This window comes from Megalobrama amblycephala, linkage group LG15 (assembly GCF_018812025.1).
Source record: "Megalobrama amblycephala isolate DHTTF-2021 linkage group LG15, ASM1881202v1, whole genome shotgun sequence".
Classification (NCBI taxonomy): domain Eukaryota; kingdom Metazoa; phylum Chordata; class Actinopteri; order Cypriniformes; family Xenocyprididae; genus Megalobrama; species Megalobrama amblycephala.
Window position 1 is genome coordinate 1529489 of NC_063058.1, and position 9817 is coordinate 1539305.

At 37.9% G+C, this 9817-nt stretch overlaps 1 pseudogene and 1 gene segment (V, D, J or C); one reads left to right on the forward strand and one right to left on the reverse strand.

The window, feature by feature from the left end:
* The first annotated feature begins 377 nt into the window (after positions 1-377).
* LOC125247950 lies at positions 378-5636 on the forward strand (annotated as a pseudogene).
* Positions 5637-7491: 1855 nt separating this feature from the next.
* Positions 7492-8816, reverse strand: LOC125247292. The segment is given in 2 exon segments: positions 7492-8595; positions 8679-8816. Coding segments are annotated over 2 exon segments (387 nt in total).
* Between the last annotated feature and the right edge of the window lie 1001 nt (positions 8817-9817).

The following is a 9817-nucleotide window of genomic DNA, read 5'->3' on the forward strand; positions in this document are numbered from 1 at the left end:
AGTGTCTCACATCAGCAACCGAGTGAACGCACAACAAGTAAAAAAGGCTGTGATTATTTTTTTATGCGCATCTTGTCAATGAAGTATGGCTCCAAATGCTAATCCTGAAAGCACTGTGAGTTTGAGTCGCTTATATTGTACATTTGAGTAAGCATCACACGTCAAACATCTTTTCAGACATGAGAAGCATTTATTAACGTCTTGTCCAACAAAAGACAACATTTAATAACATGTTTTTACTTCAAACTCACTTCATAACGACAGTTGAGCGTACTTCTGTGAGATGATGTGGCTTCTTACACAGAATAAGGCAGTCGTGTGTTTATTAGTCATGTACAGCTACAGCGATAATATGATGCCCATAGGGATTTCCTGGAATGGCGTGTGCTATCTACTTCTGCGGCAGTGCATATTTGGAGTTTCTGCGCAAGAGCGCCCTCTGGTTTTCAGAAGGAGAAGCATTTACTACTGATCACAGAGCCGTACGAGACATATCCAGCTGCAGACCCGCAGCACCAGCAGTTTCAGAACTGCAGCGCCAGAACCACAGCCACAGAACGGAAGTGAGGGGCGGAGTTATTGACAACGTGAAAAGCATGGCGGAAGGCACGGTGAGTTGTCTGTAATGTTTTTGCTTTCGTGTGGTGAATAATTATCGTATATATTAAGTTAGGCTATTATTTGCTAAACAACTCATTTGTGCTTGGCTTTATCATCTTGTATTTGTTGTCTTGTGTAGAAACATTTTTCTGTGGATGGTTCGATTAATTTTCATATCGTGTCATGTAAATGGGCCTTGCGGTGTTGTTTTGAAGACGTTTATTTATGAATATTATAAATATTATGCTTGTTCCAATTTCCTCTGTTATATGCATTGTATAGTTATTTGATTATTATATGTACACACAATATATTATAGCATAATAGTTTACCAGTATACCTGTACTTATTTATTTTAGGCTTTACTATACACAGATGTGGACTGGGATGTAAATCAGCACTGCATCACCACTGCACATACTGTGAAATTACAGTTTTAAGGAGAAGTGATTTTGAGAGGCATGTACAGGTTTGCCAAAAAAAAAAAAAAAACAGGACATGACATGGGGAGAACACCATAAGGTCATCTGTGAATCACATGAATGTCAGGTCAACATAGAAGTCACACAAAGGAGAGGTCTGTCATCATACCAGTGCAAACACATACGCTCCATAACTTACTGCGCATCCTCTGCTGAACAAGTCTACCTGAAAGAGGAGATTTTAACTGAGATGGTGAAAGCAAAGTGGTTTAGTAATGAAAAGAAGAAGATATTCCTTACTCGGCAGGAGCTTGCCAACAGCAATTACATACCACTGTCTGTTCAAACTTCGATTGGCACCCATGAAACAAAGAAGTTCATTTCAGTATTTGAACCCAGTGTCTCTTATTACAGCCGGTTGGGGCGTGTAATGGTTGTATATGACTCAAAATTAAACACATAGCATGTTCCAAATTGCGGTGTTCATGTGTGCACAAATGCATAGCAAAATGGCACCTTTTTCAGACACGACATGAGCTGTTTCGAACAGTCTTCAGCAGAGAGGAATCCCCACACAAAGCGCCTCATGCACAGTCTGATGAGAAGGATTTCAGAGAAGACAGTCCTGTTTATCCCCCAAAAGATCTGGGGCTAAATAATATGGTATGTTATATTCTTCAGCGCAAGAGGATACCCGTTGATCTACCACACATGTGGTGTACCATCACCAGACAAAGATTACCCAAGAAATCTTTGTCCAGATGAAACTATCTGTCAGAGTTGTCCAGGTGTCATTCCCCTCAGTGATCCCATCCTAATTACAAAGAAGGCTAAAATACTCACAAACTGGTCCATTATTGAAGGTATGATTTAGTGTTATGTAATTGTGTGTGTGTGTGTGATATCCAGCTAAATTGTCTCTGATATATTATTTGTTTAAATTTTAGATGTTGCCACCTACTAAGCAGTGCCCACTTTGTGGAATGTTGCACCGATACCAGGAGTGGAAAGACCACCTACATAACTTCAATGACCACATTATCCTTGCCATACCCTTATGCCTAACCTTGAAAAGCCTTCTCCAGGTAACTTTTAACTTAACACTATGGTGTACGTATTTTTGTATGTTACTTAAACAGATTTTGTTTATTTCAGGTGCATACTTCTTTGAGCAGAGCAGCTGAGTTTTTACAGGATTTGACTGGTTTAAAGTTTCCGCCAGCAGACACTGTGCTACATGCATATTTACATTTTGAGGCCCTTACAGAACATGAATACAAGTATTCATGTCTGTCCTGTGGAGATAATCCCCCAGTTCTACCAAAAAAGACTCGGGGAGGTAAGATAACGTGACAACCATATTTATTAACAATCAGCAAGCAAAATGTTGTAAGAAAGTTCTTTGGCGTAGGCCCCGTCCATAGCTCAGATCCTAAAGGGTTGCAGACTCAGCATTTCCTGCCTGAAGATGAAGGCAGTGGCATAGCCGACCCCCCTGGGAGGTATGGACAGGGACCATCCTGTTGGTGGTGGGGAGGATGGAGGTGAAGGTTTGCGTCAGCATCTGCGGACTCAAACATGTGTCAGCAATCATATATACTCCAAGTACAAGATAATTATTGGTTAGCTCTAAACTAATTGGTGACGTAACATTGAGTCTTCCTGGCAGAACTTACGCTAGAGCTTTCATTGGTGATAATGGATCTGCACAAAAAGGGTGTTTTCCAGTTTTCTGGTATGTTTATCGTAATTGTTTTCACTTCCAAGATTGTTTTATTTTTTTATGTTATTGCAATGTAGTGTAATACACTTTTTTTTCTTCCAGTAAGTGACATCGAGGAACCTCCAGAAAACTTTCAAGGGGATGTCAATCTGTAAACATTCTGGGAGGCATTGTCTAAAGAGATGATAGGTTGTGGATGTGTTGCAAGTATGTTCAAACATTTTTTTTATGCACTATATTGCAAAGGAATTAAAAGTATCACACAGCTTATTATGTTTTTAATTTTGCTGTTGTAGATGGTGCAAAAAATCCATTTGCTGTTAAACCTACGTATCACTTCTGGGCTCCTTGGATTGGCAAGAACACATGTCGTTCAGACCGTGTGCTAAACACAGAGTATGAAAGACTTCATTCTTCAAAGTCTGCCTCAGAGACTGCAGAAATTACAGTGACAGAGGAGAGGCTAAAAGAAGAACTTCTAAAGCAAAAGGTTTGTTTGTAAATATTTTTTTGGTTAAGTACTACTTTTTTCAATATACACTAAATATAAAATATATTTGTGTACAGTACGTTAATATTATTCATAAAATATGCAAAGAATGTGGTCTGGACTCCACTGGATCTCGGAGTGACCTTCTCCTCAGATTATCTAATGAAATGAAATCGAGGCAAACCTATGATAAAATCTTTGAAAAAATCTGGAGTGCCTCTGGTAAGCTTATTTTCTAATACTGTTTTGCTTGGTGTTACACATATAACCTTTTGATATTACTGTCAAAATATTGCCAATACATGATGTTTCTGTCCTTTTTTCTTTTTTTTGGCCTATATTAGGAGGCCGGGGAGTCATTATGTGCCCATGTGGCATAGTTTACAGTTTAAAATGCAATCTTCAAGCAGAAAACCCTCAAGATTTTGTTGACCTTCTGTTCTCATGGAAGCATCTGCCGAACATCATTATTTATGACTTTGCACATGGTTTAGCAACACATGCCAATCTAAGGGCACCAGAAATCATTCCAATTCGCCCATATGAAGGACGGTTAGCAGAACCAGCCGAAGAAAACATTAAACTTGCCAAATCTGAAAGTGTCCTTGCCTTGGCTGGAGGGAAAAGTATTAAGCACTTTTTTTTTTTATTAAAGTAGTGGAAATACTTAGGCCACAATTCAGTGTGTGTTTGAAGGAAATATGAGGTTTGGGTCTAGCTCTTGTTGGCTGTTTATATTGTTATAGAAAATTCCAACATCTCCACTGAGGAGCCAGTCCCTATAGACATTGAGATGGAGGACACAACCACGACATCCATGATGGTCCCAACCAGTAGTAAGTGTTTATAATAATAATTTAATAATAATTCCTTACATTTATATAGCACTTTTCTGGGCACTCAAAGCACTTTACATATTGAAGGGGGAATCTCCTCAACCACCACCAATGTGCAGCATCCACCTGGATGATGCGACGGCAGCCATATTGTGCCAGAACACCCACCACACACCAGCTTATTGGTGGAGAGGAGACAGATTGATGAAGCCAATCAGTGTATGGGGATGATTAGGAGGCCATGATGGACAGAGGCCAATGGGCAAGTTTGGCCAGGATGTCGGGTTTACACCCCTACTCTTTTCAAAGGACATCCTGGGATTTTTAATGACCACAGAGAGTCAGGACCTCGGTTTAACGTCTCATCCAAAGGACGGTGCTTTTTGACAGTATGGTGTCCCCGTCACTATACTGGGGGCGTTAGGACCCACACAGACCACAGGGTGAGCACCCCCTGCTGGCCTCACTAACACCTCTTCCAGCAGCAACCTAGTATTCCCAGGAGGTCTCCCATCCAGGTACTAACCAGGCTCAGCCCTGCTTAGCTTCAGTGGGCAACCAATCTTGGGCTACAGGGTGATATGGCTCCTGGCTATATATATCCTGTAATAAGTCTTAATATATCCTGATGCAAGTTATTGTATGTAATTATCAATTTTTACTATCACAGCAGAAAATGAAAGGGTGTGTAACATCAAACACCTGTCTGCCAGTAGAGTGTGTTGGGATTGTCTGCCTAGTCATAGGCAATTAGCAATGGTATGTGAACGGCAGTTTTCAGTTTTATTTAATGTTGTAATGGAACTCTCATATCAAACATTTTTTTTTATTTTTATTTTTTTTTTTTTATTTACTTTTTAATTACTTCTCTCATTTGTCTTCAAGCTTGAATGGGCTTTGGGGACAGATGACACAGATGAGACAATTGCTAAAGTTCTGAAAAGGAAAGATTCTCTAGGTCTGGACTCTAGGTCTTAATGAGTGGTTGAAGGGAACAGTGAGTTGACATACAAAAACATACAATAACAATAAGAAATGTCTATGACTGTTTACAGTTGTTTTTTAAAAAATTGCAGATTGCAAATGGCTGTCTTGAGGTAATTGCATTGGTGGCTAAGGAACTAGCACGTTTTTGTAAAGCTGCAAATCTCAAATGGCTAAAGACATAGTTATCTAAATTGTGTACAGTCTTACATTGGTATGCTATGTTGTAGGGAATGGATGTGTGGATGGCTAACGCATATGTTGTGATGAGCTGGTTGCCTCCAAATAATTTGGACCTAGCCTTGTCATTTCCAGTAAGGCCACAAAATTACATAACATTCACAGCAGTGACCAATTTTATTTTAAACCAACTAAATTGAATTTTTATTTATTTAATTAAATATTATATATAGGTCTGAAAGATTGCATTGTCATCCATGCTTGGAAGCCAGGACACTGGATGTTGTGTGTAAGTTATTTGTAATTGGCTATTTAATGTAACTTTGCAGTGTTGTCTGAAAATTGTCTGCATTTGTCTTATCACAGTTCATAAATACCATTTCATGATTCAGGAGTACTAACACTTTTTTTTTTTTTTTTTCAGGTCATGAAGCCAAAAGATAGGCACATGTACTTCCTAGATTCAACCAATCCATATGGGTTGGGTGATGAGAGATATGTGAATGTTTTCAGGTTGCAAAAATCAATATAGAAGTGAAAATATTTAAGGTTCTCAGTTCAGGTTTGCTGTTCAAGTGTTGTCATTGAGAGAGTGCCGTTCAAGAGTTTAAAAAGCTTGCTTAATGGTTACTTGCATGATGTTCTGATTTGACCCCAAATTAGACCCAAATACTGTTCACTGCTATGTTTTTGCATGGATTCAGAGCTTCAAAACTGTATGTGCAGCACAATGTAACTTTGCATATTAACAAATCAGTTTTTATTATTTGTGTATTTTGTTGCAGTAAGATGACAGCCAAAACTGCACCTGGCACATGGGTGCTACTGAAAAACAAGGTTGGTTATAAAGTCTGCTACAGTTGCTACAGACTTAATAACCTCATGCTTCTCCTTTTCTTAACACCCCTTCTCTTAGCAGCAACGAGGCATGTCTCAAATAAAAACACATGAGTGTGTATATATAGCGTAACATAAAATACATTTATTAAAAAAATTATTAAAGTTACATTTTCCTTTAATATTCTGAAATGAAGGAGCTCCCTGTAATCCAACACATTCCAGAAGCTGTGAAATGGCTCCGAAGCAACAGACATCTGTTCAGGGGTTCAGTGGACGAGCCTCTTTTCCTTAGAATGGACGAAGAGGACAAGGAAAAGGCCCTCGCCAATCTCCTTGAAGAAGGTTCCAGAGAGCCCTTTGTGTTTCATTTTGAATTCAGGGAAGACATGGAGATTTTTTTTTTTTTTTTTTTTTTTTTTTTTTTTTTTACAGGAATGTCGGGACAAAATGAGACTAAGACTTAAGTTTTCATTTGATAAACGCTAATCTTTGCATGATTATCATAAAAAAATATGCTTGAGTGATTTGTTCATTTTGAAAATTTGAATTTATGCAGGATTGTCATGACAAAATAGGCCTGAGTGAATTGTTCAATTGATAAATTTCATTTTAATTATTGTATAATTTTTCATTTTTTCTTTTAAAATTATGCTGCTGATGGTGTTTTTTTTTTTTTTTTTTTTTTTATTATTTTTATTGATAAAAATGCATGTTATTGGCTTTGGAGTAAATGTTTGTTTTCAGTTTTGTGATTAAAGTATATTTCATATAAAATGCCCATAAGTTTCAAGCATTACTTTTTACATCATGAACAGGAAATGACTCCCATAATACAATGAAACAGATAATGACACAAAATTAAAATTTTAAATGCTTATTGTGCTGTATTTTAATGTAATGTATCATAACACAAACTATGATGTTTCGTGTGTAATAAAAGCAAATTCTGTTAATTTGCTCCTCTGTTAAGAACATAAGCTCTGCCCCACACTTCTGTTCTGTGGCTGTGGTTCTGGCGCTGCGGTTCTGAAACTGCTGGTGCTGCGGGTCTGCAGCTGGATACTATTGAGCCATACAGCTCTGACAAGCTGCGCATAAAATAATCACAGCCTTTGCCAAATCTCGTGCAGTTTAATTGCAATTAATCGTGCAGCCCTAATAACCCTAATATAATCATAAATGTGATTAATGTGTGTGTGTGGCAGGACATTCACAGACAGCACGTTCTCTTTTTCTCTTTTGGCACTTAAATGGTTTAAAAGCATTTACATGAATAAGAGCATGATCATATATTGTAATGCTAACCAAAGGATGACAGAAAAAAACGGATGCTGCTTTAATTGCAATAAATATTTTTAATGCATTAAACTGGAATAAATTAACTGCATGCGTTAAAGTGTTAACATTGACGGCACTGATTTTAACCCAATTTTCTGTTTAATGAACGCAAAACCAATTAAAAGTAAACTCTTAACATGTCCAAAACGTTATTTGTTAAAATTTAATTATTCTTGGCGTAGTCATGTCTCCAGTGTTCAGTCACAGTCCATGCTCTTATGTTAGCTCTCTCTGCTTGCCTGCTGCGTCATGTAGTTAGGTTGCGGAGCGTTCAAAGACAGATATTTATTAAACAAAAGACAGGTTATTTCGAGTCATTTAACTCAAGTCCGAGTCAAGTCTCAAGCCATGAATGTCAAGTCCTAAAATTTGCATCTTAAGCAGAACTCAAACAGACTCATCACACAGGCCTTCATCAAAGTCCTTCATCAAAGACATGCAACAGGTAACAGTCACAGAAGAATCCACACAGAAGAAAATACAGGAAAGTACATCCACCAAATAGTCCAACAAGTGAGTATATCCACAAAGAAACGGTCATGGTATCACATACGAGACTTGCAATTAAAGGGATTGACTTTTCTACAGTAAATAATATAGAAAATATTGTACTGGCAAGGACAAGCACAGATTCTCCACATTTTCTCCACATTTTAGCCCAGTTTAGTAAGGAATATAAGATTGTATGTTACATGTTTACTCATAATAAATAAATAAAGTCTCTGAAAGGTTTGATACACCATTGTGTTGTTTGTGATCCTCCATCAGCAGCTGCAGTATCTCTCAGCTGTATCAGTGCATCACTGTGACGTCTGACTGAACGAGGTTTTTGTACCACTCTTTATCACTGTGTGAACACAGCTTTACTGTTGATGCTGTGGTAACTCTGACAGTAATAATCTCCTGTATCTTCAGTCTGGACTCCACTGATGGTCAGAGTGAAATCACTGTTAGATCCACTGCCACTGAATCTAGATGGAGTTCCTGACTGCCGTTGATTCGCTCCATAAATAAGGAGTTTAGGAGCTTCTCTGGGTTTTTGTAGATACCAGCTAAGACATCCAGTCCCTCCACAACAGCAGCCAACATTACTGCTAGTTTTACAGGTTATTTTGACTAGTTGTCCAGTTTGAGCGAGCAGCTCTGAGTGAGTTTGAGTCACTGTCACCTGCCCAATAGATTCTGTGAATGAGGAACAATAGAAGTCAAATATTCACACACAGTCATTTATCTCTGAAAATATAATCATAAATCATTATTCAAACCTGGACAAATCACTGCCAGAGTCAAGACAAAGATGATGCTGAAAGTCATGTTTGTTGGTTGATGAAGAAGAGCTCTTGATCATTTCATGTTCAGTTCATGGAGCTATAAACACATTCAGAGCAGTGAAGCATGAGCCGCTCATGCAAAATACCCTCTGAATGCAAAAGCTGCTGTAGACTGTGAGAGTCCAATAGCTTTACTGACAGAGTTAAGCTTTACATGGCCAAAGCACAGTATAAACTATATCTATCAGTGGTGTGCGGTCCGTATAAGCTGCGAATGCTCTGCATACCCAAGCTATTCGTGGACTGGGAAATTAATATTAACACTATAAATTACTATTAAATCATTTGTTTGAGGTGTACTATAAAGCCTACAATATAAAATGTAGGTAAGGCATATGTAACTGTCCGTAATTTATTTATTTAGCAAATGACAGTAATTTTCTTTAATTCAGTTACAGAGATTTCCGGGTAAGCTGATCTACAGCAGCTTTTGCGCCTTTGCTCTTTTGTTATGGAATGTCATCACTGTCCCGCGTTCTCATTGGTTTGCTGGACTATGGGGGATTTCATGGGAGGATAAGCTGTGAGCGGATCGCTCGCCCAAAAGGAAAAATGAGCTGCTGCCAGATCTCGATCAAGCGAAAATCACATTGCATTTGAGATAAAACTAACTACATTAAATCAAATGGGGGAAAAATCATAACTAAAACTATTTTCATAGTATTTCATAGAAAAATTTATTTTTTATGAAAACTTAAAATAAATTGTTTAAGACAGTCCTACTGTAACTATCAGAGGATGTTATTCGATAGTCTGTGCATTTCTTAAAGTCATCAGTTTGCATAATTTCAACTTATTATTTTAAATAATACTGATATTTTTATTTATTATAGCCTGCTTATATTTATTGACACGTTTCTTTCTCTTTTTTTTTTTGTCATGTTTGATTTAGATCTCTGTCCTAAACTCATACGTTTGAAGGTGAAGTATGAAGTTTGTCTTCATTCAGGCCGATTCGACGAGAACGTGCATGAAAACAAAAGGCGGGATTTATCGCATGAACCAATCATATCCAATCATAGCGTGAAGGAGGCACTGCCTCCTCTCACATGACTTTCCCCCATTCATGCTCA